General features: G+C 44.4%; 1 protein-coding gene across 4 annotated transcripts in view; it reads right to left on the bottom strand.

Annotated features, from left to right (window-relative positions):
• TBCD (tubulin folding cofactor D) overlaps window positions 1–27,708 on the bottom strand; it is a 202,336-nt gene that overhangs the window by 72,474 nt on the left and 102,154 nt on the right. For 3 of the 4 annotated variants that reach the window (XM_066236166.1, XM_066236169.1, XM_066236168.1), the window contains 2 exons: window positions 23,574–23,678; window positions 11,889–12,045 (listed from right to left, as the gene is read on the bottom strand). In XM_066236166.1, the coding sequence (XP_066092263.1) occupies window positions 11,889–12,045; window positions 23,574–23,678 (262 nt within the window). The remainder of the gene's footprint in view (window positions 1–11,888; window positions 12,046–23,573; window positions 23,679–27,708) is intronic. The other variant, XM_066236167.1, reaches the window with a different exon arrangement.

The following is a 27,708-nucleotide window of genomic DNA, read 5'->3' as shown; positions in this document are numbered from 1 at the left end:
ACAATGACACACAGGAAAAGGTACAGGCAGCTGGCAGAGCCCAGAGAGGCCTGTGGGAGCAACGACCCTCACACCATCTCAGCATGGTGTGACCAAAGACAGAAAACAGTCATTAAATGTCACTTAAGTCCTAGAGATGGCCAAGTTCCCCCAGCCCCCAAGCCAAACCACAGCACATTCAGAGAACAGAAGAACTTTCCAAGCTCAAATACTTGGGCTTCATTAAAACTTCATTAGGTCATCACATATATGGTCTACCAGAAAGTTCAGTCCATTTTTGGAATAAAACAAAATACAAATTTTTCTTACCGTCAACAAACTTTATTAAATAATATAATTGCCATTATTATTAATGATTTCTTGCCAGAGTGAGGGCAATTTGTATATCCCACTTTTGAAAAATGTTTTATCTTTTGATGAGAAAAATTAAATCAGTGCTTGTTTGATATCTTCTTCATTTTTGAATTTTTTGCCCCTCAAAGAATTTTGTAAGGACAAAAACAAGTGATAGTCCGGGTGCTGAGTCCGGGGAGTATGGTGGATGCGACAGAATTTTCCAGCCTAGTTCTGCAATTTTTTGACGAGTCCCCAAAGCAGCATGTGGCCTGGCATTATCATGATGCAGTATGTTCTTCCTATTGAACATCGCCGGCCTCTTTTCTTGGACTGCTGTCTTTAAATTATCCAGTTGCTGACAATACTCCTCCAAACTGAGCTTTTTCATTCGGTTTTAAAAGCTCGTAATGTATTGGTCCTCGAATGTCCCACCATATACACAACATTCTCTTATTCAAAGTCAAATTTGGTTTAGAGGTGGAAGGGCTAGGTTTTCCAGGTTCACAATATGCCCTCTTCCTTACTATGTTTTCGTAGGTAATCCACTTTTCATCCCCAGTTATCATCCGGTTCAAGAAGGGTTCGATTTTGTTCCGAGCAAGCAGAGATGTGCATATGATGACTCGATCATACAAATTCTTCTAACTTAATTCATGTGGCATTCATCTTGAATATTTCCACACCAATCCTATCTTCCGAATATAGTCCAAAATGGTTTGCTGAGCTGAATTAAGCCTTTCTGCGATCTCCAATGTTGTCAGAAAAGGATCTTGCTCCAACATGGTCTTAACATCATCATCGATCAAAGATGGTCCCAGAACGTGGCTTATCAGAAAGGTCGAAATCACCTGTTTCGAATTTTTTCGAACCATCTTCTGCGTGTCCTATCAGAAACTATACCTTCACCAAACACTTTCAATAAATTTCCACATGCTTCTGTAGCAGTTCTTGTTGAAATTTGTAAAAATTACAATGGCGTAAATGAACTTTATCAGTAGCCATGGGTACACTATCGCTTCACATATAAGACTAACATGAATCAACTTTGTTTTAGTTAATTTGCTACGTCAGCATGTATACATTAAGAGATCAAAGTAGAGGCCCTGGCCGGTTGGCTCAGCGGTAGAGCGTCGGCCTGGCGTGCGGGGACCCGGGTTCGATTCCCGGCCAGGGCACACAGGAGAAGCGCCCATCTGCTTCTCCACCCTCCCCCTCTCCTTCCTCTCTGTCTCTCTCTTCCCCTCCCGCAGCCAAGGCTCCATTGGAGCAAAGATGGCCCAGGTGCTGGGGATGGCTCCTTGGCCTCTGCCCCAGGCGCTAGAGTGGCTCTGGTCGCGGCAGAGCGACCCCCCGGAGGCAGAGCATCGCCCCCTGGTGGGCAGAGCATCGCCCCTGGTGGGCGTGCCGGGTGGATCCCAGTAGGGCGCATGCGGGAGTCTATCTGACTGTCTCTCCCCGTTTCCAGCTTCAGAAAAAATAATAATAATACAAAAAAAAAAAAAAAGAGATAAAAGTAGAGAGGCACACATGCGCCAAATAAACAAGTGCTTAAGTGTCGAAACTTGTTGTGATAGAAATGAACAGAACTTTCCAGTAGACCTGATATAATTGTTACAGATAAACCAGGACTCATTTTAGTAACAGCAGAAAATAAAGTGATTTAGGGCAGGCTGCAAAGTGTTGTTTCTAAGTATGACTTGAAAATTGGTATCTTATACCAGCCTACAGAGAAAATATTTTTTAAAACGGTATTTCAGACACAGGCAGTCCCCTACAACAGTGGTCCCCAACCTTTTTTGGATTTTTTTTTTTAATTCATTTTTATTAGAGAGAGAGGGGAGAGAGAGAGAGGGAGAGATAGAGAGAGAACAGGGGGAGGAGCAGGAAGCATCAACTCCCATATGTGCCTTGACCAGGCAAGCCCAGGGTTTTGAACCGGCGACCTCAGCGTTCCAGGTCGACACTTTATCCACTGCGCCACCACAGGTCAGGCCCCCCAACCTTTTTTGGGCCACAAACTGGTTTAATGTCAGAAAATATTTTCACAGACCGGCCTTTAGGATGAGGCGGATAAATGTATCACGTGACCGAGACAAGCGTCAAGAGTGAGTCTTAAACAGATTTAACAAAGGGAATCTGGTCATTTTTAAAAAATAAAACATCATTCAGACTTAAATATAAATAAAACAGAAATAATGTAAGTTATTTATTCTTTCTCTGCGGTCCAGTACCAAATGGCCCAAGGACCAGTACTGGTCCGCGGCCCGGGGGGTTGGGGACAACTGCCCTACAGGGATGTCGCCTGTGGGCTAGCTGGGGCCTCATACTACTCAAACTCCCTTTCTGTACCTTGAATCTCTCCCAGCTCCCTGGGACGTTCCACTGGCATGTCCACATTTTCCAGTCTTTCTAGCCCAAGCAGCAGCTTCCTGAATCCGAGGTACCCCTGTAGCCAGTCAACCCCTGAGTCCCTCCTAAAGATGTCAGGGCAAACCAATTACCTGGGAAAGGGGAGTTAAAACTGCAGATGCAATTAAGTTTGCTAATCAGCTGACCTTAGATAGGGACTCCCTTGGCAGGCCTGTGTCATCAGATGTCCCAAGAAATGAAAATAGGAGGCAGGACAGGGAGAACCAGAGGGTCTCAGTAGGAGAGACATGCAGCCTGAGGCTACTGGCTGTGAAAGTAGAAGGAGGGGAATGAGCCTAAGGTTGTGGTGCCTCCTGAGCGGAAACAACTGGAGCAGAAATGACAGGAGCGACTCTCCCCGGGAGCCACCAGAGGAACCAGGCCTTCAGCACCTTGGTCTATCCCAGTGAGACCTGGGTCAAACTTCTGACCTCTCCTAGGTTTTGTGTTTTTGTTTGTTTTTTTGTAAAGTGAAAGAAGCCAGAATCAGAACTCTATTTATATATTTCCACTTACAAGGCATTCCAAAAACGGCAACACTACAGAAACCAAAAGCAGACTGGAGGTGGCCATGGGTTGGGGGTGGCTGACTACAAAGGGCACAGGGCACAGGTGAATTTTAATCTACCTGAAAGCAAGGGCTCTAGACAGGCTTGAGTGATTGAGGGGCACATGCATTGGAACTCTCTCTGGGTGTTGGCCGTGTCTCCCACAGGGTGTGGTTGAGCAATTGTGAAACTACTGTACATGGAACTGCAGTCGAACATGAGAAAACACACTGTAAACACTAAGGACTGGGTATGAAGAAGTCAAAGCAGGGCCAGAGGCCAAAAGACCAGGGAACAGAGCAGGGTTTAATGCCAGGTGTCCATGAGAACGCATGGCCTTCTAGGGTGGACGTGAACCTGGATACAGGGGGGAACCTGGGTCTCATACTCAAAATGCTATTCTCCACTAAGAGGAACACAGACTCCTGAAATACTCGATCCCAGGGACAGGGAGAGGAAAAAAAGATAAGCCTGGAGCATCAGTCATGCTAGAAAATACAGTATTCAAAAAATAAGGCCTGACCTGTGGTGGTGCAGTGGATAAAGCGTCGACCTGGAAATGCTGAGGTCGCCGGTTCGAAACCCTGGGCTTGCCTGGTCAAGGCACATATGGGAGTTGATGCTTCCAGCTCCTCCTCCCTTCTCTCTCTCTCTCTCTCCCCTCTCTCTCTCTCCCCTCTCTCTCTCTCCCTCTTTGTCTCTCTCTCTCCTTCTCTCTCTCCTCTCTAAAAATGAATAAATAAAAAAAATAAAAAAGTGTGGGTCCTATAGGGAGGACACAGCTTGCCAACCTGAAACAGTCCCAATGGCCAAGGTGGAACAACCAAGCAATAAAATGAGCAGCAGCATTAAATGAAAACCCCAGGAATCCAAGAACTGCGAGAACATCCACACTGACAAAAAAACAAACGATTAAATGAATAAAAGGAGGCAGGAGACACCTTTTCCTTATGGAAGAATGCGGTACCTCATATGGGCAAGGACCACCAATGGGCATGAAAATGGGTGAAGTTTATGGAAAAAAAGCAGTTATGTAGAGTCAAAGTGTCCCCCCCCCTAAGACATTTATTATTTATAAAAGAAACAATATGGTAACTACAGATCCCACCTTAACTGGGATCAAGGCCAGCATCCCCCATGGTTAGTCTGCGATGTGCCCCAAACATGAAAGCGCAGGTGTACCACCAAGTGCAGCCACAGTTCAGCTAACAGTGGTGACACAGGGCTCCATCTCTGGTTTTGCTAGTGAGGTGTTAACATTGGGGAAGTTGGCAAAGGACTTATGGGAAACATTGATTTTTTTTTTATACTTTTTCTGTTTAAAGTTAGTTTGAAATTAAAAGTTGTTTTGAGGCCCAGATCAGTTGGCTCAGTGGTAGAGCGTCAGCCCAGGGTGTGAAAGTCCTGGGTTTGATTCCCAGCCAGGGCACACAGGAGAAGCGTCCATCTGCTTCTTCATCCTTCCTTCTCTCCTTTCTCTCTATCTCTTCCCGTCCCACAGCCAAGGCTCCATGGGAGCAAAGATGGCCCAGGCGCTGAGGACAGCTCTAGTTGCAACAGAGCATCGCCTCCTGGTGGGCGTGCCGGGTGGATGACAGTCGGGTGCATGCGGGAGTCTGTCTCTCTGTCTCCTCGCTTCTCACTTCAGAAAAATACAAAAGAAAGAAAGAAAGAAAAAAAAAGCTGTTTTGGAAAGAAACTAAATATCTGAAGATTTTAAAAGCTCCAGTGTTAGTGCCTTGGGTCCTTTCTGTTATCACTCCTTTTACTAGTTGAAGTGGAAATAATTCCAGCAAAACTCTTCTAACAGAAAGTTATTCCCTTTTCCTCTTTAAATTCTTTATTACAAAATATAGCTAAAGTGAGATTTTAAAAAATACTGGGCTTAAGACTAAAGGGAATTCATCTTACTATAGCAAGAACAGTTTAAGGTCAATCAATTCTATTTCAAGATCACAATATTTACTGTTAATGAAATTTTTAAAATCATTAAGCTGAGTAAGACATGTATTAATGAGATCTTTCAATAACTAAAAATTATATAACTACCTCTGTTCTTAACAAAAAACATATTTGGTATTTTAATCTAAATATATTCTCAATCAATGGAAATTTCAGTACTACATTTACATATTAACAAGAACTTCTTTTAACCCATAACAACCTAAATATTCTAGGAAATATATTAACCAGCATTTCTGCTATTCTTTAATATCTGATACAAGAAAAATGTGGACTTACATTTTTATTGACTCTGGATGTACCCAATACATAAAAGTTCACATTTTACCCTACCTTGAAATTTCCTTCAATCTTAGATTACAATTTTTAAATTATGGAATACTGATTACTGACATGAGAAGGGAACCAATATAAAAAAGAACGTAAAGTCAACTGCCATCCTGTGAGCCTGTGAAGGTTACTGGCTAAGTTATGCATCAGTTTAGAAAATTGCTCTAAGGCAGCCAGACCAGGAGCACCCATTCAACCCATTCAACCCCCAGACCACTGTCTGTGGACACTCTGGCCCTGCCCAGGGCAGGTTGAGTCCAATTTCCATCAAGCTTTACTTGGTGCAGCCAAGGCCACTGAGAAAGGTCACCAGATTTGTGCTGTGCCATCCCCTGTCCATCACAGTGCAGCAACTGAGTTGTCCAGTGAGCCCACCCTGGGGGACAGCCTACTCTGCAGAATGGAAGATACTTAGCATTAAGCTTTTAAGTTTATGTTGCAATTGAATCAAAACATTAATGAAAGATGGTTCTTTCTCATTTTGTCGTGTGTGTATTCCCTCCTTCCAGTCCCGTCCCTAAAAAAACCACAATTGGCCACCCCAGAGAAAGGTCTTTACCTTCCTCTCTCTCACACTTCCTGCGCTCACCCGTGGGGACCTTCTCAGTAACAACAGCATCAATCATGTCCACAGCAAACTCAGGCTTCTCTGCTCTATGCTCAACTTCAGGTGGGTCCCCTAGGCGGGTGCTTTGCTTAAGCAAAGCCCACGCTCAGTGTTTAGTGGCCCCAGGACAAAGAGACTATGTGGTGAGAGTCCAGAAGGTGCTCATATCTGAAGAACCCCCAGAGAGACAACTGTGAACAATGCAGACACACTGACCAGAGCTCCCACCGACTTGCTGGGCCAGCGGGGCCCGGGGGTGAGGTTGCACAACCCAGACACCACTCAGGTACCGCTCCCAGGCCCACTCCTGAGGGGACTGCAGGGCACGACAGAGGGTCTCACCCATTCTAACCAAGACAGCTTTTATATTCACAAGTAAATGGCTTAAAATAGTTAATGCTTTATTCCTATATTAAGCAAAATTCAGAAACGTAGTAGGATAAATATAACAAAAAATACCCTTTTACAAACAACAGCTTTTAATCAAGTATAGTTGATCAAGTTAAATCAACAAATCAACTGTGTATATACCTATGAATGTGACAGGTTTTTAATACTGTTTTTGAGTTGGACTAAATTTAGAAAACTACTCAGTTCACTTTGAACAAAACTTGCTTATCTAGAAATACTAGTTAAGTTTCAAATAAAAACAGGTATGACAATCTTGGTTAAATATGAATATAAAAGCCCTCATGGGCCCCCTTGTTCCCTGTGCACCTCTAAAAGTCATCCTCAGCAAGATGGGTCAAAGGTGAGTCACATGCTTTTATCTCATGTTTTGGAGGGCCATGAAGAGCAACACTAAAAGCCAGCAGCGCACATGTCTGCCAGGGCTAGTAGGTGTCACAGGTATATATTTTCACCTGTTTGCTTTCACTGCAGAAGTTTGGGCGATACTTCACCTGGATTTCCCAACACAGAGAAATGGTCTGTCAAATTGAAAGGGACTTTCTTTCTTGTCCGAGTCAGGGCTTCGGCCTAGACCTGCCCTGAGTCCCGGGTACCTGGTTTTTATTAGCAGGTACAGCAAGGAGCAGATCTCACCTCAAAGTCAATCTTTGTTAGTTTATATGTTTTATAGCAATAAAAAGAAAAATACACTTGTTATCTTGAGTAATAAAAATTCTATCATTTCAAGATTTAAAAAAATTTAGACATCAAACTAATTTATTACCTATTCACATTATTTGAAAACTGCAAATCACACTGTTTATCAAGTTAGAACATCAGATCTGTCTATGGTGGAGTTCTCCTCTCCTTCCCTAGTAAGAATTAGAACTGGCAACACAAGATTTCTCAAAGGACTTCAAATCACAGCAGAGCTAAAACAAAGGCCACGAGCAGATTTACCAGGTTAGTGAGGGGGTGCTGTGATCTGTAATCAGCACTAAATTTCTTGAAAAACAAAAGGGTTATCTTCCCTCTGAAAGCCGGGCCATTAGGAAGGTCGCAGTGAGAACAAGACATAGCTTTGAGCAACACATGCCATTTCCTGATTTTTCAGGACAAGCTTGCCCTCGAGGAAGAGATCTGTGAGCCAATCCCCAGGCACTGCGGCCCCAGCACAGGAGGGGCGGGCAGCCTGATGTCAGCAGCACTCAGTTTACAAGAGTTTCAGATGAGGAAATCATTGGAAGGTGACAACCAAGTAGCTTACAGGCAGCAGTGGGGCTCATTTTTCCTTTTTCCTTCTTGCAAATTAGCTTTCTGATTTTTGGTGAGAAGGTATTTTCTAGATAAGCACAACCATCCTGTACTATTTTAACTTCATGTGTTTCATTGTTCCTAAATTACACTTGCCTTTCCAGGAAGCCCTATTTACTTTCCCACAAAAAAAAAATGGTTTCAAATCTTAATTCACTATCTATAATCTCAGGAAATACAGGTTTTCAAAACTAGCCAACACTAATTTGAAACAATTAAATTTGCCTAAAAACTTTCTTTTCAATATCAACAGAAATGGTCAGTGCACATTCACAGACGGGTTCCTCCAAGCTCCTTAGAAAGTGGGCAGCTGAGCCCTGAACCCACCCCTCACACAAGACTGTGAGGAGAGGGCCTGGCACAGCCTGGCCTCTGACCACTCACAATGCGGGTGCCTTGCGGTCCAGTCCTGCTGCCTCATTTGTCACACTTGATTCTTTCTACCAGAGGCTCACTTACAGAGTGACATTCTGATCTCTGCTAACTGTTGCAGGACCCACTGAAGAGTTTGTGAAAGTATAAAGACACCAACATTTTATCAAGTGCCAAGACTAATGGGCTTAAAAGCTGACAATTAAAATGTCATCACTTATTATAAACCAAAGGAAGCAGATCTTGAAAGACACACCCCAACCGATACTCCTGGAACAGGGAGGTGCAGGCCAGCAGCGTCCTCCAGACTCACCTGGCACAGTGACTCACCTGCCAGCCCACCCTCCCCACCCGCCCTACGCCTGCAGTCTAGATGGACCAGGAAGGACTGGAGCACAGGCTCACTCAGAACTTGCCAAACTGGACTGGAAAACTTGCCGGGCACAGCTCCAAAGGGCATTTGCTGATCCAATCCTGGGATGGGCACAGGGAAAGGGGATGAGAGGGGCCTTGTCAGGCAGAAACTCCACGCAGCCACTAACTCCCATATTAATTAAGAGAAACTAGAAAGGCTGAGCAGGAGTCTGGGGCGCCCTTGCCAGCCAGCAGGTGGTTTCTGTGTGTGACATTGTGTAAACTCATCAGCAACGCCTTGGGCATGCCCAGAAAGTCGAGAAAAAGTAACCTCCCCTGAGATCAAAGGGCTCAAGTGCAACCACTTGAGTTTCTGCAGAAGACGCTGGCCACCATCACAGTGAATGTTCTCTGGTCCCTCATATGTAGTAAAGGTCTTAAAATAAATACCAGCTCAGAAAAGTGAGTGTTCTGAACATCCAGCTCCACACCCTCCCATCACAGTCCAGACATGGCGGTGGTGGGTTCTGTGGGGCTCATCTGGAGAACCCACAGGACCCCACAGGACAGGCCTGGCTCCACTGTCCCAGCTACATCAGATCTGCAGTCGCTTTCACTGACGTGAGCAGACCAATGCTAGCTGTATACGTGGCCCACACAGACCAGTCACTGGGTTCTTCACAGCCCACTCCCAACACAGGCTACTCCCAGAAAACTAAGCACATGGCAGTTTAGTACTCGCCCAGTTGTGTGTCCAAAGACCACAGGGCACGGATCCACCCACGCCAGAATCCCCAGAACTGAGCCAATAACAACAACTCTCACACCCATGCCATGCTCAGGCCAGAATTAACACAGCAAGTCTTTTCAAAGACTGATATTTCACTTTATAAAATTTTAGCTGCTGAGATTAGTGTTTCCACAAATTCCAATGCTGCAGAAAGCAGAAATCACTTGCTTGTGGATAAAAGAGCCTCCTTTTCAAAAGCCAGGGACCTGGATGAGAAAAGAACCCTGCCTGACTGTCCCACAGACATCAGGGGGGATGTGAGGGGTTAGGACCATTTGCCAGTATCACTGCTCTCCACATGGAGACTGAGGTGCTGCACTAGGTAAGAAGCTTTCACCGTAAGCAAAGAAGCATGTGTATGATGACTACCCACCCTCTGTGCCCTCACCTTCTGCTGTCCCCAGCAAGTGCAGCCACACTGCATTCCAATTTTCTCTGCTGACTGACCTTCAGTCTTCAGACCTGCTCCTCCAAAATGTCCCCATAGAAAAAGGAGGCACAGATTCCTACCAAGTTTACTTACTGCTCTGACAAATGTCAAACTGACAAAGAAGCGCTGGATTATTATCACTCTGAAACGAAATGATTCCTTTAGGAGCCAGAGAGGTGTCAGCATCTCAGCACCTGGCAGCAGCACAACTCTGGACAGACATCCTTGGTGTTGTGAGAATGACCACGGTACCTACCCACCCACAGCACTGGACACTCAGTGGTACAGTGTCACCTAGAGAAACATGACAGTACTGTGACAGCTGAAGCAAAAGGAAAACACTTGTTTATGCCTTCATTTTCTAGTTACACAAGCCACTTCCAAATGGTGAGCAGCAGGACCAGAAGCAGCAGGAAGTGCCTTCCCTGAAGCCTTGCTAACACCAAAGCTCCTGTTCACAGAGCAATGGGATCACTGAGCTATTGACTGAGGAGCAGCCAAGGCTCTCAGGGATGAGAGATGAGGGACCAGGGATGAGGGATGAGGGACCAGGGAAAGATGAGGAGCAGGCAGCAGACTGGCTTCTGCCACGCTACCACAGGCCAGCGGTTACCCAGGACCACAGCTCCCTAAGACTATTGCCCTGTCACTCTGCCCTTCCCTTTGAGGGCAAGAGAGGAGGGTCAGATATCTTTATGACTTCCAGGAAGCACTCAACTCCTTTGACTTTATCAGACTCCCCAGGCTGCTCTGTAGGCTTTGCTTTGGTATAAGTCAAGATCGAGAGATACTGGCCAGAGGCATTTCCTGGGTAGTAAACAGACCTGTGGTCCCTCTCCTGATCCCAGAAATGGTGAGAACAGAATGACCTCCAGTCCCCATAGATTCTGAGCCACACTGACGGAGCTGAGGGGTCGCGAGAAGCCAGGGCTTCCAGAGCAGCCAGGCCCTGCGGCTGGTAGGATTTGCAAGTTCTCACCGCTCTTTTTGGGCATCACACACAGATCTCAGGGGGCATCTCCTAAACAGCTGTGGGAGGATAATTTGAAATCCATTTCCTAGTAAAAGTCATCAGGTGAGTGTTATGCTCTGTAACTAACACAGAGACTGCCACCCTGCTTGGTACCCCTTCTCTGGCTACTTAATAAACATCGAGAAATAAAGGCCTGACTTCTTCAAGTCCAAAAATACAGTAACAAGTCAGAGTATAAAAATTAACTTCAAAATTCACTATACTGGGAACACATTTGTTTTGCATTTTTCCCAAACAAACAAACAAAAAAAAACCAGATCTTAAAAGTAGGGTACAACGGCAGTGGTACCCAGGTGCCTTGAGGGGCTCAGCTGGAGACACAAAACTAGAACCCAGGGCCACAACTGCCACAAGGTCTGGTGGGGGGACCACCGGCCTACTAGTTTCAGGTCTTTCTCCAAGAAGCCAGAGAAAGTATTTTTCCTGTCTCACAAAAGCTGTTCTTAAGAGTGGTTTTTGTTCCAAAGGTGTGAATGACAAACTTGTTAGTAAATGCTATGACTAACAAATATTCAAGTGCTAGTCCATAAAAATTAGAAAATTAAGGCAAGACAAAACCTACGGCAGCTGTCACCTGAAGGCTTCCTTGTCTAGTGTTCCCAAGGAACTCCTTCCAAGGTAAAAGGTGATAGCTGAATTTCCAAAATTTCTCTCAATAGAACACACAGACACTTAGAGCCCAGCTCCCCTGATTAGATGTCCCCTGCCTGTTTCCTCCACACAATCCCAGACACAGATTCCCTTCATCTAAGGATCTGCTAACACAGGCCAGCTGAAGCTTCCAGAATACTCCTCCTGAACACTTCTGGTCTGAGCTGCTTCACCCATGAAAAAGGATCTTGAGCTGCTTCTTTTTAATGATCACCCTGCATCATTAGCTCATGAGCACCTGCCTCCTACACACGGAAATCCATCATGCTGGCTGCTCCTCACACACACCATTAAGAGAGCATGATCCCAGCGACAACAGCAGAGGCAGATCTAATCTCGCCATGACTCCAGGCTTTACCTACCTTGAAATCTTGGCCACAAAGGGCTTCAGCTCCTGAGGCTCATAGGCACGTGCGAAGGCCCAGCACACATAGCAGGCGGCATCCCTGACGTTGGCACCCACACTGCAGGCACCCCGCTTCTCCTCATAGGTCAGTGCTTTCAGGATCACAGCAACCACTGGGCAGAGGAGACAAAGACTGAATGGAGATAACATATGTAGTTTTAAAGAAACAGCATTTATTATAGTCACACAACTGTCAGCACTCAGCAGAAGTTGGTAGAACTGATATGAGTAGTCTACCCCAAGGTCATTCTGTAAATGTGGAAGGAAAACAAAAACCCAGCAGTTCAAATCAGGTGAAAAAGTTCTTTAAAGTTGCCCCAAAAGTACATGAAGAAGTGCAAGTTCCTATGAAGAGGCACGGGACTACCTGTGAGCCCCCAAAGGGCTGATGCCAAGCCCAGGAGACTGGGAAGAGCAGACCCGCCAGGCAGCAAGGACGGGGCTCCAAGTGCAGTGAGGGTGGGAGGAGAGCCAGTAATATCACTGGGGGTACCAACCCTGCGGTCTCGTTGTCACAGAGACCATAAAAGATAGACTGGCTTCCAATTCTGGCCCAAAGTAGTTACTTATTAGCAAACCTGGGGGGAGAAGAGAACCCCAGTCACACAGGTCTGCCTTAACTCTGCTCAGACGGTGTTTGTCACCTGGGGAATTTCAGAATTGGGAACTAAATTGTTAACAGCAATTAATTCATAGTGACTTCCCATGCTTCTATGTTAACTTCAGGAATAATCTACAGATAATTTAATTATCTGCAGTGTCTGTAGTATTTTACAGTAGTTTGAAATACATATCAGATTATCCTGGTTCCATGTAAAACATCTAATTGAGCCTGATCTGTGGTGGTGCACTAGATAAAGCATCAACCTAGAATGCTGCGGTCACCAGTTCAAAACCCCAGGCTTGCCCGGTCAAGGCACAAAAGAGAAGCATCTACTATAAATTGAAGCTTTCCTTGCCCCCCTTTTTTTCCTCTCTCTCCTTCCTCTAAAATCAATAAATAAAATCTTAAAAAAAAAAGTTCTAATTGAGTAATTTAATATTATATAAGTGGCTTTGATACAAAGATATACAATTTTAAGATATATGGTGATATAAATTAAATGTTTAAAGGAGCTAAAATTTTACCCTTTTGTGTTAAACTTATTAGATTCATGTATTTCAAGTACCTGGAAAAGTTTTGCTTAATAGAGACATGTAAATTACTTTAAAAAAAAGATAATCACATTCATGCATAGGGCTTAAAAAGTATAAGAAAATGTAATTATTTCTTTTTTATATTTAAACAAATTTTTTACTGTGTTGACATGGTTTCAGGTGTCCCACTCAATATAACTCCCTCTACACACCACAATGTGCCCCCATGCCCCATGCAAAGTCTCTTTCCACCTCCACTTCCCCCTTTGGTCACCCCTCCGCCGCACCTTCACCCTCCCACACTTTCCCTCTGACCATTGCTACCCTATTATCTGTATGTCTGTGTTATGTACATGTGATTCTGGCTATTCCTTTCACCTTCTTTGATCCTGTCCCCTCATGCCCCTTCCCTCTGACAGCTGTCCATCTGTTCCATGTGACCCTGACTGTTTCTATTTTGTCCCTCAGTTTACTATGTTCATTAAATTCCACATATAAGTGAGATCATGATCAATTTCTTTCTCTGCCTGGCTAATGTCACTTAGTATAATAATCTCCAGGTCCCTCCATGCTGTCACAAAAGGTAAGATTCCCTTTTATGGCTGTCTAGTACAGTGGTACCCTGAGATATGAGCAGACCAACATACGAATTTTTTAAGATACGAGCTGCGACTCTGTCCATAATTTTGTTCCAAGATCCAAGCAAAATTCCGAGATATGAGTCGTGATTCAGGAAGCTGCCGCTAGTTGGTGCACGGGTCCAGTATCGTCAGCACAACACCAGCATCTCGTTCTTTCTCACGTTACCCGCAGAATCAAGTTGAATCTCATATGCTGTACTCATTCCTGCATCATTTTTGCATTTTTTACTAACTTTTTTTGTGTGCTATCATGGGGCCAAAGAAAGTGGTGAGAAGAAGAAGAGAATGATGTCGATAGAAGTAAAGCAAGAAATAATAGAAAAACATGAGTGTGGTGTATGAGTGATTGAACTGGCAAGGCTATACGACTGCAATACATCTACAATTTGTACCATCCTTAAACAAAAGGATGCCATCAAAAAAAAAAAAAAAAGATGCCATCAAAAGCGCAAATCCAGCAAAAGAAACTACAATTCTGTCTCAATTAAGGACAAATATCCATGAAGAAATAAAGAAGCTTCTGCTGGTGTGGGTGAGAGAGAAAAAATCTGGCAGGAGATACAGTGACAGAGACTGTAATATGCGAAAAGGCACGTATTATTTTCAGAGACTTGAAGAAGCAAGAACCATCAACCTCAAAAGAGGCAGCAGGAGATACGTTTGTGCAGACGTTGAGGCAGCTGAGGTACATCGCACGTTTTGCTGTGCTCATCGCAAAGGAAGGCTACATTCCCCAACAAGTGTTCAACTGTGACGAAACAGGATTATTTTGGGAAAAAAATGCCCCAGAGAACTTTCATCACCGTAGAGAAGCTGCCAGGCCATAAACCCAGGAAGGACCTTCTGACCCTTGCATTGTGTGCAAATGCTAGTGGTGACTATAAAGTAAAGCCACTGCTAGTGTATCATTCCAAAAATTCTCGAGCCTTTAAGACTCACAAGATTCTTAAAGAAAAACTGCAGGTTATGTGGCACGCCAATGCTAGGGCATGTGTTACACAGTAGTTTTTATTGAATGGGTAAATCTCGTCTTTGGTCCTGCAGTGAAGAAATATCTTCAAGAAAATAAACTCCTGATGAAAGCATTACTAATCCTTGAAAATGCTCCAGTCCACCCACCTGGCTTGAAGATGACATTCTCAATGAGTTCAAATTTGTGAAAGTCCTCTACCTCCCACCCAACACTTCAATCTTGCAACCTATGGATCAGCAGGTCATTTCCAACTTTAAAAAGCTTTACACAGGCCTGACCTGTGGTGGCCCAGTGGGATAAAGTGTTGACCTGGAACACTGAGGTTGCCGGTTCGAAACCTTGGGCTTGCCTGGTCAAGGCACATATGGGAGTTGATGCTTCCTGCTCCTCTCCCTTCTCTCTCCCTCTCTCTCTCCCCCCTCTCTCTAAAAATCAATAAATAAAATATTTTTTTTAATTAAAAAAAAAAGCTTTTTAATTAAAAAAAAAAAAGCCCTGGCCGGTTGGCTCAGTGGTAGAGCGTCAGCCTGGCACGCAGGAGTCCCGGGTTCGATTCCCAGTCAGGGCACACAGGAGAGGCGCCCATCTGCTTCTCCACCCCTCCCCCCTTCTCCTTCCTCCCTGTCTCTCTCTTCCCCTCCCGCAGCCAAGGCTCCATTGGAGTCAAGTTGGCCTGGGCGCTGAGGATGGCTCTGTGGCCTCTGCCTCAGGCGCTAGAATGGCTCTGGTTGCAACAGAGCGACGCCCTAGATGGGCAGAGTATCGCCCCCTGGTGGGCATGCCGGGTGGATCCCAGTCGAGCACATGCGAGAGTCTGACTGCTTCCCTGTTTCCAACTTCAGGAAGAGAAAAAAAAAAGCTTTACACAAAGCACTTGTTCCGCCGCTGCTTTGAGGTGACTGAGAATACAAATCTAACCCTTCGAGAGTTTTGGAAAGATCACTACATCGTGATATGTTTACTCATTATTAACTTGGCATGGCAAGAGGTTACAAGAAGAACCTTGAACTCAGCATGGGAAAAGTTATGGCCTGATGTTGTTGCAGACAGGGACTTCGAAGGATTCGAACCAGAGACTGAGACCAAGGTAGAAGCGTTGGAGGAGATTGTGTCCCTCAGAAAGTCGATGGGTCTGGAGGTAGATGAGGGTGATGTAAACAAGCTCCTCGAGGAGAAACTCTCAACTGAGGAGTTGAAGGAGCTACAGATGATGCAACATACAGAGTTTCTGCAGGAGATTAGTAGTGAAGAGGAGGTAGAGTAGGAGGAAGTGATTTCTACAAGTGAAATTAAAGACATGCTGGCAATGTGGGAGAAACTTTCAAGTTTCATTGAAAAGAAACAAAATTTCAATTGGTAGTGCTTCAGCACTTTTTAATGACACTTGCTTGTCACATTTTTGTAACATTTTAAAAGACAGACAAAAGCAAACCTCTTTGGATAGATTTTTATTCAAAAGTCCTGCAAGTGAAAGTGCCGAAAGTGCAGTTAAAAAGGCAAAAACAGCTGATGATTAAATGAAAAATACGTAATGTTAAGCTTAGGTTAAGTTTAAAGTTAAGAAAGTGTATTTTTTTACAATTAAGTTTTTGTGGTTTCATTTTAAGTAAAGAAAGTGCAGTTTTAGTTTTGTTTAAAGTAAAGAAAATGCGGTTTTAGTTTACATTTAGTGTTAAGAAAGTGTAGTTTTAGTTTACGTGTCTACAGTGCCTGCATCCCTTCCTCCCTCCCTCCTCCTCCGCCATTCACTTCCATTAGCCGCACTCATCTGTCTCCAAGGTAAGAATACAGTACTAAATAAACTTTTTTCTTTTATTTCATATATTTTGTTATGCATTGGTAAAGTATATATGTGTGTTTCTTAATTAAAACATGCCTTTTTTCATAATTTAGGATGGTTTGGGGATGTTTTATGGGGCTGGAACGAATTAAATCTATTTCAGTTATTTTAAATGGGAGAAATTTGTTTGATATATGAACTGAATGACTTACGAACTCGGTTACAGAAGAAATTAAACTCGTATCTCAAGGTACCACTGTATTCCACTGTGTATATGTACCACAGCATTTTTATCCATTCATCCACTGATGGTCACTTGGATTGTTTCCAGATCTTGGCTATTGCAAACAATGCTGCAATGAATATGGCAGTGTATATCTTCTTTTTTTTTTTTTTTTTTTTTTTTTTTTTTTCATTTTTCTGAAGCTGGAAACAGGGAGAGACAGTCAGACAGACTCCCGCATGCGCCCGACCGGGATCCACCCGGCACGCCCACCAGGGGCGACACTCTGCCCACCAGGGGGCGATGCTCTGCCCATCCTGGGCGTCGCCATGTTGCGACCAGAGCCACTCTAGCGCCTGGGGCAGAGGCCACAGAGCCATCCCCAGCGCCCGGGCCATCTTTGCTCCAATGGAGCCTTGGCTGCGGGAGGGGACGAGAGAGACAGAGAGGAAAGCGCGGCGGAGGGGTGGAGAAGCAAATGGGTGCTTCTCCTGTGTGCCCTGGCCGGGAATCGAACCCGGGTCCTCCGCACGCTAGGCCGACGCTCTACCGCTGAGCCAACCGGCCAGGGCTGTATATCTTCTTTTGAATTAGCGTTTTGAGATTCTTAGGCTATATCATTAGAATTGGGATAGCTGAGGCATAAGGCAGTTCCGTTTTTAATTTTTTGAGCAAACACCATCTGATTTCCATAGTAGCTCCATGAATCTGCATTCCCACCAGCAGTACAGAAGGACTCCCTTCTCTTCACAACCTAGCCAGCACTTGTTGTTTGTTGATTTGTTCATGAAAGCCATTCTGGCAGGAGTGAGGTGGTATCTCACCGTGGTTTTAATTTTTTTTTTTAATTTTTTCATTTTACAGGTACAGAAAGAGTCATAGAGAGAGATAGACAGACAGGAATGGAGAGACATGAGAAGCATCAATCATCAGACTTTCGTTGTGACACCTTAGCTATTCATTGATTGCTTTCTCCTATGTGCCTTGACTATGGGGCTACAGCAGACCGAGTAACGCCTTGCTCATGCCTGCGACCTTGGGTTCAAGCTGGTGAGCTTTCCGCTCAAGCCAGATAAGCCCGCACTCAAGCTGGCGACCTCGGGGTCTTGAACCTGGGTCCTTCTGCATCCCAGTCCGGCGCTCCATCCACTACACAACCACCTGGTCAGGCTGTGGTTTTAATTTTAATTTCTCTGATGATTAGTGATGTAGAGCATATGCCTACTGGCCATCTGTATGTCCTCAGTAATTAATTTTATAAATAAACCAAAGAATTTTTTAAACCTTTAAAAATAAGTATAATTTTAAAATGTAATAGAAAAGCTTAAAGAAAAAAAATTTTAATTTAAAAATCAAGGACAACTGTTTTTAAATCACACTAAGTAAAATTTTCTGAAAGACCACACTGAAAATCTCAAAACAGACAAACACTGCCACAAAGCACACTGGGGAGGCTGCAGGTGCCTGGAGTGCAGTTGTCACATGTGAACTGGGATGAGAGGGTGACAGTCCTAGCACAAGATGGTGAGGGTGGCCAACCACTGAACAAAGAAAACTAAGATGCAGCTTTACAGCCAATGCTGAGATCGATGGAATCAGAAGAAGCAGCAAGTCACCCAAAAACAGGACAGGAGGCCCTGGACAGTTAGCTCAGCGGCAGAGCGACAGTTCAGTGTATGGAAGTCCCAGGTTCAATTTCCAGCCAGGGCACACAGGAGAAGTGCTCATCTGCTTCTCCACCCTTTCCCCTCTCCTTTCTCTCTGTCTCTCTCTTCCCCTCCTACAGCCAAGGCTCCACTGGAGAAGAACTGGCCCTGGTACTGAGGATGGCTCTGTGGCCTCCGCCTCAGGCTCCCAAATGGCTCCACTTGCAACAGAGCAACAGCCCACATGGACAGAGCATCAACCCCCTAGTGGACATGCCAGGTGGATCCCAGTCGGGTGCATGCCGGAGCCTGTCTCTCTGCCTCCCTGCTTCTCACTTTAGAAAAATTAAAACAAACAAACAAAAAAATAGCAGGGCAGGAGACCAGCTCTTCCAGCCAGACTACCCTTCAATCACCCTCCATCTGCCTACCTTATGCCCTCTAATCTTAACAAGGCACTTCCTAACTGGTGGTGGTACAGTGAATAGAGCATAAACCTGGGATGTTGAGGTCCCAGGTTTGAAACCCCAAGGTCACCAGCTTGAGCTCGGGGTCGCCGCCCTGAGTGTGGAATCATTAACATGATCCCATGGTGGCTTGAAACCAAAGGTCACTGTCTCAGCTGGAACCCCTGGTCAAGGAACATTTGAGAAACAATCAATGAACAACTAAGGTACCGCAACTATGAGTTGATGTTTCTCATCTCTCTCCCCTTCTGTCTTTGTCTCACTAAAAGAAAAAAAAAAAAAAAGAAAGAAAAAAAGAGGTTTCAAGTATTTACACATGCAACTATCATAACAAAAATTATCTTCCAGGAAAACGTACCCAGAAAGTCTTCTGTAGAAAAAAATAGAAAAAAACAAATGCAGGACTATAAATATTATACACAAATTTCCTTTTTGCCTTTCTATATCCAAGGATATTTGATTCTATATAAATAACAACAAAAAATGGACTTGGTTCTGTACCATTTATTTTATTTTTTTATTTTCCACACCTTCTCAAAGTACCATTCCAGGACAAGCATGCAAATGAGATGTTTGTTTGTTTGTTTGTTTGTTTATTTATTTATTTTTATATTCATTTTACAGAGGAGAGGGAGAGACAGAGAGAGAGAAGGGGGGGGGGGAGGAGCTGGAAGCATCAACTCCCATATGTGCCTTGACCAGGCAAGCCCAGGGTTTCGAACCGGCGACCTCATCATTTCCAGGTCAATGCTTTATCCACTGCGTCACCACAGGTCAGGCACCATTTATTTTATACATATAGTTTTTTTTTTTCAAGCGAGAGAGGGACAGATGGACAGACAGACAGGAAAGGAGAGATGAGAAGCATCAATTCTTCATTGCAGCTCCTTAATTGTTCAGTGATTGCTTTCTCATATGTGCCTTGACCGAGAGGCTACAGCAGAGCAAGTGACCCCTTGCTCAAGCCAGAGACCTTGGGCTCAAGCCAGCTCATACACATGACCCCATGCTCAAGCCAGATGAGCCCATACTCAAGCCGGGCAACCTTAGGGATTTGAACCTGGGTCCTCTGAGTCCCAGTCCACTCTATCCACTGCGCCACCGCCGGGTCAGGCATGGTAATTATTTTTAATAAGACTAAAATCACACAAATGTACTTTAAATTATATAAATGTACTCCAAAACAAAAAGCTCAAAGACACCCATGTCATCAAGTACACCCACCTCAACCAGGAGTGAGGAATTCAGGAAACGTTATCTGCTCAAAGGATCAGCAGCAACTTAAAGGCACCTGCATTCAAAGGTCTGACAAAGACAGGACACTTCAGGGCATCCAAACATGGACTGAGTTCATCCAAGCCTAGAGCTGTCCTCACTCCATAGCTATATGTCCTAAGGATCTCAAACATGGAGCCTACTTTCTTGCCAAGTTGGCATTTCCTCAACCCAACAACAGCAGGACACCCCATCCTACTTGAGATGTGCCAAATGTCCCACAAATTCCAGAACATCTGAAACTAAGCCCATCTCCCCTCATGCCCTACACTTTAGCCGGATGCCACAACACCTTCTGGGCATAGCTCAGAGAATGGTGGTCACCCCAAGGCCACCTGCCCCTGCCTGTTTCCCCAAGTCCAGCCCCAACCACAGCCCCCGTGCCTCTGCCAAGGACCCCATTACACCCCACCCCAGCACTTCTCCCATGGCCCTATCACTACTGGACCAACATAGCTCTCAGCCTTGGTCTGTCCACTCACTTCACAGCAAAGCAGGCTACACAAGCTGGTTCCCATGTCTCCCTCTCGTGAGTCCTCCCAGCACTCCAACCAATTCCCCACTAGCCTCACATCTCTCTTGGCCACAGCCATGTATGTGCTGCCTCCCACCTACACAGCACCTCAGAACAAGGCAAACCTTGCTGGGCAGAAGCCACCGAAGCAAAAGAAGGTCTTTCTCCACTGGGCAACAACACTATGCGCCACTTTCTGAAAGAATACCTATCTTGTTAGTGTCTGCTTACTTTCTAAAAGTGAAGCTTACAATTAAGACTCGTGAAGCACATGTAAATGCCAAACCAGACAAGAGAGCATTACCATAGCTGTCATAGGTACAGTGCTTACATCTAATTAGTGATTTTTAAATGACTGTCTCTATTTGAACTATACCAAATCAGTAATGCTTAAAATTGGTTTTCAGTAGTTTCACCTAGAAAAATTCTAGTTTAGTTGGAATGACTCCTAGTTTTCCAGTACTCACTTTCTGTGCTAACAGGATAGTCTAGTTGTCGGCAAACCACGGCTCGCGAGTCACATGCAGCTCAATCAGATTGAGGACATTTTTAGCAAAGGCCAGCTTAGGAGTACCCTAATTAAGTTAATAACAATGTACCTACCTATATAATTTAAGTTTAAAAAATTTGGCTCTCAAAAGAAATTTCAATCGTTGTATTGTTGATATTTGGCTCTGTAGACTAATGAGTTTGCTGACCACTGGGATAGCCCATTCGTGGCCCAATGAATGTGAAACTAATAGACTCTGGCACCTTTAGGAGAAAAACTTAACATAAAACGTGGTGTCGGCCCTGGCCGGTTGGCACAGCGGTGGAGCATCGGCCTGGCATGGGGGGGACCCGGGTTCGATTCCCGGCCGGGGCACATGGGAGAGGCGCCCATTTGCTTCTCCACCCCCCCCCCCCTTCCTTCCTCTCTGTCTCTCTCTTCCCCTCCCGCAGCCGGGGCTCCATTGGAGTGGGGATGGCCCGGGCGCTGGGGATGGCCCGGGCGCTGGGGATGGCCCGGGCGCTGGGGATGGCTCCTTGGCCTCTGCCCCGGGCACTGGAGTGGCTCTGGTCGCGGCAGAGCGGGCCCCGGAGGGGCGAAGCGTCACCCCCTGGTGGGCAGAGCGCCGCCCCTGGTGGGAGTGCCGGGTGGATCCCGGTCGGCGCATGCGGGAGTCTGTCTGGCTCTCTCTCCCCGTTTCCAGCTTCGGAGAAGAAGGGGGGGACGGACAAAAAACGTGGTGTCACTGACACCAGAATCCCTAAGACCGTCACTTGAACATAGCCACCCAGACAGTTCTGGGTGAGACCATTCAGCAATTCTATAGCCAGAGGGAAATCTGGATGCTAACTGCTGAATCCCAATTTATTGGTCCATTGGACAAAATCAATTTCAAAACAGATGGCTATGAATGACAGTAGTACCTCAATGTCTACCTTCATACCGACATCCCATCCAACTACTACACTTAGAAATGCTCAATGCCACTTGGGAGAAGCCCAGCTCGTGTGGACACAGCTCCCACTCCTCACTTGCTCACTACCCTGAGATTACTAAGCTGCTGAGGGCACCACTGCCGTCACACCCCAGAGCCTGACCACTAGTGGGGAGCCTAAGTATCTGACCCCAAGCCAAAGTGAGATGGTTTCTTAACGTGTCATTTTTATTGGGTGGGAAGGTTGATCAGCAATGAGGAAATTGCTGACTTATATTCCACTAATGGACAACTGCTTCAACACATACAGAAGCCTTCACAGTTTGGCATTTACTTTTGGGAAAATCAATAGCCTATTAAATCTAACCATAAGTCCAACAGGCCTACTTCTCGGTCTCAAGTTGTGGGAAAAGTTCAGTGCTGATAGAGCTGGGAGCTGTATGTTGGCACCAGGGCTCCACCTGACATGAGACAGACCAGGCTGTGCTTTCAGTGTGGCCAGGTGACCACTGACTTTGGCCCTAGCACTCAAACATTCCTATGTGCTATCCTCAGGCAGCTGCCCCACGCACTGACAAGATGAAGGTGCTGGATTTCTCTGTGACCTCCCACAGAGTTAAGTCAGACAAATAAAGACCCGAGTCCTCCTGGCCTCATGAGCCTCAATGCCAGCATCACCCACCCACCTACCTAGCAGAGCCCCACCTGCCTGCATTTCACCCTATCTTTGGCACAGCCTTCATCATCTTTATCCTGTCATCTCTTGCTCAAAAACCTCTGATGGCCCTTCCATAACACCTGCAATAAAAATTAGTGGCTGACACTCAAGTGCAGGAGAAGAAGTGGCTGCCAGCAACCTCCAAAGGCTGTGTGTCTAGACAGGTACCACAGAGAGGAACTGAGCACAGTGACAGGGGGAATGCTTTTCTCAAGGGTCACTGGAAAGGAATCTGATTTGCCAGGGTAAAACAGCTGAGAAGAAGAGAAAGTGTCCCTGGCCAATTGGCTCAGTGGTAGAGTGTTGACCGGCATGTGGAAGTCCCGGGTTCGATTCCTGGCCAGGGCACACAGGAGAAGTGCCCATCTGCTTCTCCACCCTTCCCCCTCTCCTTTCACTCTGTCTCTCTCTCCCCCTCCCACAGCCAAGGCTCCTTTAGAGAAAAAGTTGGCCCAGGTGCTGAGGATGGCTCCATGGCCTCCACCTCAAGCACTAGAATGGCTCCAGTTGCAACGGAGCAATGCCCCAGATAGGCAGAGAGCATCGTCCCCTAGTGGGCATGCCAGGTGTATCCCAGTTGTGTGCATGTGGGAGTCTTGTCTCTCTGCCTGCCCGCTTCTCACTTCAGAAAAATACAAAAATACAAAAAAAGAAAAAGAAAAAAAGAAGAGAAAGTGAATTAGACTTCTTTAACAAGAAAATTAAAAATGAGCCCACTAGCTCTAATTTGTCCCAAGAGAGTGGTTGGTAATAGGTGTGACCTGGGGGGAAGGGGGGAGGTGAAAAGATGGGGTCCACCTGCTTCTCCTATCCCCATCCCAGGGCCCAGGGCTGCCAGCTGACCCCTCAGGCCTTCTCCACACTCTTCTGTGTAAAAGGATACTCTGGGCTTCCAGCTCTGACATCCAGGAATCCACAGGACAAACAGCAGACCCCTCCGTAGAGCGGCTTCAGGGGAAAAGAGGTAGTATATGAAATAGGAAGTCTTTGCCCTAAACTTCGAAAAGAAGTAATTATCAGAGAAAAAAATTCAAACACAACTCTTTCCAGATCCAATAGGTTTAAAATAAACTCTTCAATAGCTTTGAATAAAAACCTTTCTCATGGTTCCAATTACACACTGCGAGTGCATGTCAAATATATGATTCCCCAGAGGGCTTCCTTTTGGCAACCCAGAGTCTAGCAATATAATTTAAACACCCTGCTTTCTAGACAGAATGGCATTTGTCTACCAAATGCCTAAAGACACAGCAGCCTCTAGGTGAGAGAAACAACTTAACACTCAGAGTGCCACAGTCCTACTGCAGGGCTTACAGAGTATGCACTCCAGGGAACAGGAAGAATCTAGGCATTCTTTGCAGGTGTACAAATAACATGTCCATGCCATGGCTGGAAAGCTCAGATGGTTGGAGTGTCGTCTGGAAGCATGGAGGTTGCCAGTTCAATTCCCAGTCAGGACACATACAGGAACACATCTATGTTCCTGTCTCTCTCTCCCTGCCTCTCTAAAATCATAATAAAAAATAATAATTAGCCTGACCAGGCGGTGGTGCAGTGGATAGAGTGTCAGACTGGGATGTAGAAGAAGACCCAGGTTCGAGACCCCAAGGTCGCCAGCTTGAGCACAGGCTCATCTGGCTTGAGCAAAAAGCTCACCGGCTTGGACCCAAGGTCACTGGCTCGAGCAAGGGGTTACTCGGTCTGCTGAAGGCCTGCAGTCAAGGCACATGTGAGAAAGCAATCAATAAACAACTAAGGTCTCACAACGAAAAACTAATGATTGATGCTTCTCATCTCTCTCCATTCCTGTCTTTCCCTATCTATCCCTCTCTCTGACTCTCTCTCTGTCCCTGAAAAAAAATTTTTTTTAATTTGTCCATAAAAAATCATCACATATGATTCAACATACGTAAAACGGTTAACGTAATACACCATATGAACAAAACAAAGAACAAAAACCACATGATCCTATCAATAGATGCAGAAAAGGCATTCAATAAAATACAACACAATTTTATGTTTAAGACTCTCAACAAAATGGGTATAGAAGGAAAATATCTCAACATGATAAAGGCCATATATGATAAACCATCAGCTAACATCATATTAAATGGCACAAAACTGAAGGCTTTCCCCCTTAAATCAGGAACAAGACAGGGTTGTCCACTCTCGCCACTCTTATTTAATGTGGTACTAGAGGTTCTAGCCAGAACAATCAGACAAGACAAAGAAATAAAAGGCATCCATATCAGAAAAGAAGAAGTAAAGGTATCACTTTTTGCAGATGATATGATCCTATACACTGAAAACCCCAAAGAATCTACAAAAAGACTACTAGAAACAATAAGCCAATATAGTAAGGTCGCAGGATACAAAATTAACATACAAGAGTCCATAGCCTTTCTATATGCAAACAAAACATTTGAGAATGAACTAAAAAAAATAATCCCCTTCACAACTGCAACAAGAAAAAATAAAATACTTAGGAATAAACATAACAAAGAATGAAAAGGACTTATATAATGAAAACTACAAACCATTGTTAAGGGAAATCGAAAAAGATACAATGAGATGTAAGAATGTTCCTTGCTCTTCCTATCGGAAGAATAAATATAATCAAGATGGCCATATTACCCAAAGCAATATACAAATTTAATGCAATTCCCATCGAAATTCTAATGGCATTTTTTAAAGAAATGGAACAAAAAAATCATCAGATTTAAATGGAACTATAAAAAACCCCGAATAGCCAAAGCAATCCTAAAGAAAAAGAATGAACCTAGAGGCATTACAATACCTGACTTCAAACTATATTATAGAACCACAACAATCAAAACAGCATGGTATTGGCAGAAAAATAGACACTCAGACCAATGGAACAGAATAGAAAGTCCAGACATAAAACCACATATATATGGTCAAATAATTTTCTATAAAGGGGCCAACAACACGCAATGGAGAAAAGAAAGCCTCTTCAACAAATGGTGCTGGGAAAACTGGAAAGCCACATGCAAAAGAATGAAACTCGACTACATTTGTCCCTTTCTACTAAAATTAATTCAAAATGGATCAAAGACCTAAATATAAAACCTGAAACAATAAAGTACATAGAAGAAGACATAGGTTCTAAACTCATGGACCTTGGTTTTAAAGAGCATTTTATGAATTTGACTCCAAAGGCAAGAGAAGTGAAAGCAAAAATAAATGAATGGGACTACATCAGACTAAGAAGATTTTGCTCAGCAAGAGAAACTGACAACAAAATAAACAGACAGCCAACTAAATGGGAAATGATATTTTCAAACAACAGCTCAGATAAGGGCCTAATATAAAAAATATACAAAGGACTCATAAAACTCAACAACAAACAAACAATCCAATAAAAAAATGGGAAGAGGACATGAACAGACACTTCTCCCAGGAAGAAATACAAATGGCCAACAGATATATGAAAACATACTCATCTTCATTAGTTATTAGAGAAATGCAAATCAAAACTACAATGAGATACCACCTCACACCTGTTAGATTAGCTATTATTAACAAGACAGGTAATAGCAAATGTTGGAGAGGCTGTGGAGAAAAAGGAACCCTCATTCACTGTTGGTGGGAATGTAAAGTAGTACAACCATTATGGAGGAAAGTATGGTGGTTCCTCAAAAAACTGAAAACCTTAAGACCCAGCAATCCCTCTACCGGGTATATACCCTCAAAACTCAGAAACATTGATACGTAAAGACACATGCAGCCCCATGTTCATTGCAGCATTGTTCACAGTGGCCAAGACATGGAAACAACCAAAAAGCCCTTCAATAGAAGACTGGATAAAGAAGATGTGGCACATATACACTATGGAATACTACTCAGCCATAAGAAATGATGACATAGGATCATTTACAACAAAATGGTGGGATCTTGATAACATTATACGTAGTGAAATAAGTAAATCAGAAAAAACCAAGAACTGTATTATTCCATACGTAGGTGGGACATAAAAATGAGACTAAAAGACATTGATATGAGTGTGGTGGTTGGGGGGGAGGAAAGGGGGAGGGGGAGGAGCACAAAGAAAACTAGATAGAAGGTGACGGAGGACAATCTGACTTTGGATGATGGGTATGCAACATAATTGATTGACAAGATAACCTGGACATGTTTTCTTTGAACATATGTACCCTGATTTATTGATGTCACCCTAGTAAAATTAATAAAAAAATAAAAAATAAAGTAAAATAAAAAAATAAAATTTTTAAAAAGGTTAAAAAAAAATCATCACATAGCCAGCACAAAGTTATGCCTTGATAAGTCATAAATCATACTAATTTAATAAACATACCTGACCAGGTGGTGGTGCAGTAGATAAAGCATTGACCTGGGGCACTGAGGACCCAGGTTCAAAACCCCGAGGTTGCCTGACCTGTAGTGGCGCAGTGGATAAAGTGTTGACCTGGAACGCTGAGTTCGCCGGTTCAAAAAAAAAAACCCCGGGCTTGTCTGGTCAAGGCACATATGGGAGTTGATGCCTCCTGCTCCTTCCCCCTTCTCTCTCTCCCCTCTCTCTCTAAAAATGAATAAATAAAAAAATTTAAAGAAACACAAAAAACCTGAGGTCACCAGCTTGAGCACTGGCTCATCTGGCTTAAGCGTGGGACCACAGACATGACCCCATGGTCACTGGCTTGAGCCCCCCCCAATCAATGCACATATGAGGAGCAATCAATGACCAGCTGAAGTGTTACAATTATGAACTGATGCTTCTTATCTCCCTTCCTTCCTTCCTGTCTATCTCTGTTTCTCTCTCTCTCTCTCTCTCTCTCTCTCTCTCTAAAAAAAATTTAAAAAACACACACACAAAACTTATAACTTAAGGCATCCACTGCACTGGTTATATCTTCTAGGCTACACAGGGTGATTGCCCCAGGATGCATTAGGATACATTAGAATGACACCTCTCAGGGTGCACTGAGACAGTATCTGC

This window comes from Saccopteryx bilineata, chromosome 6 (genome assembly GCF_036850765.1).
Source record: "Saccopteryx bilineata isolate mSacBil1 chromosome 6, mSacBil1_pri_phased_curated, whole genome shotgun sequence".
NCBI classification, from domain to species: Eukaryota; Metazoa; Chordata; class Mammalia; order Chiroptera; family Emballonuridae; genus Saccopteryx; species Saccopteryx bilineata.
Note: the sequence above shows the minus strand (reverse complement) of the source record. Positions and strands in the feature narration are given on the sequence as shown.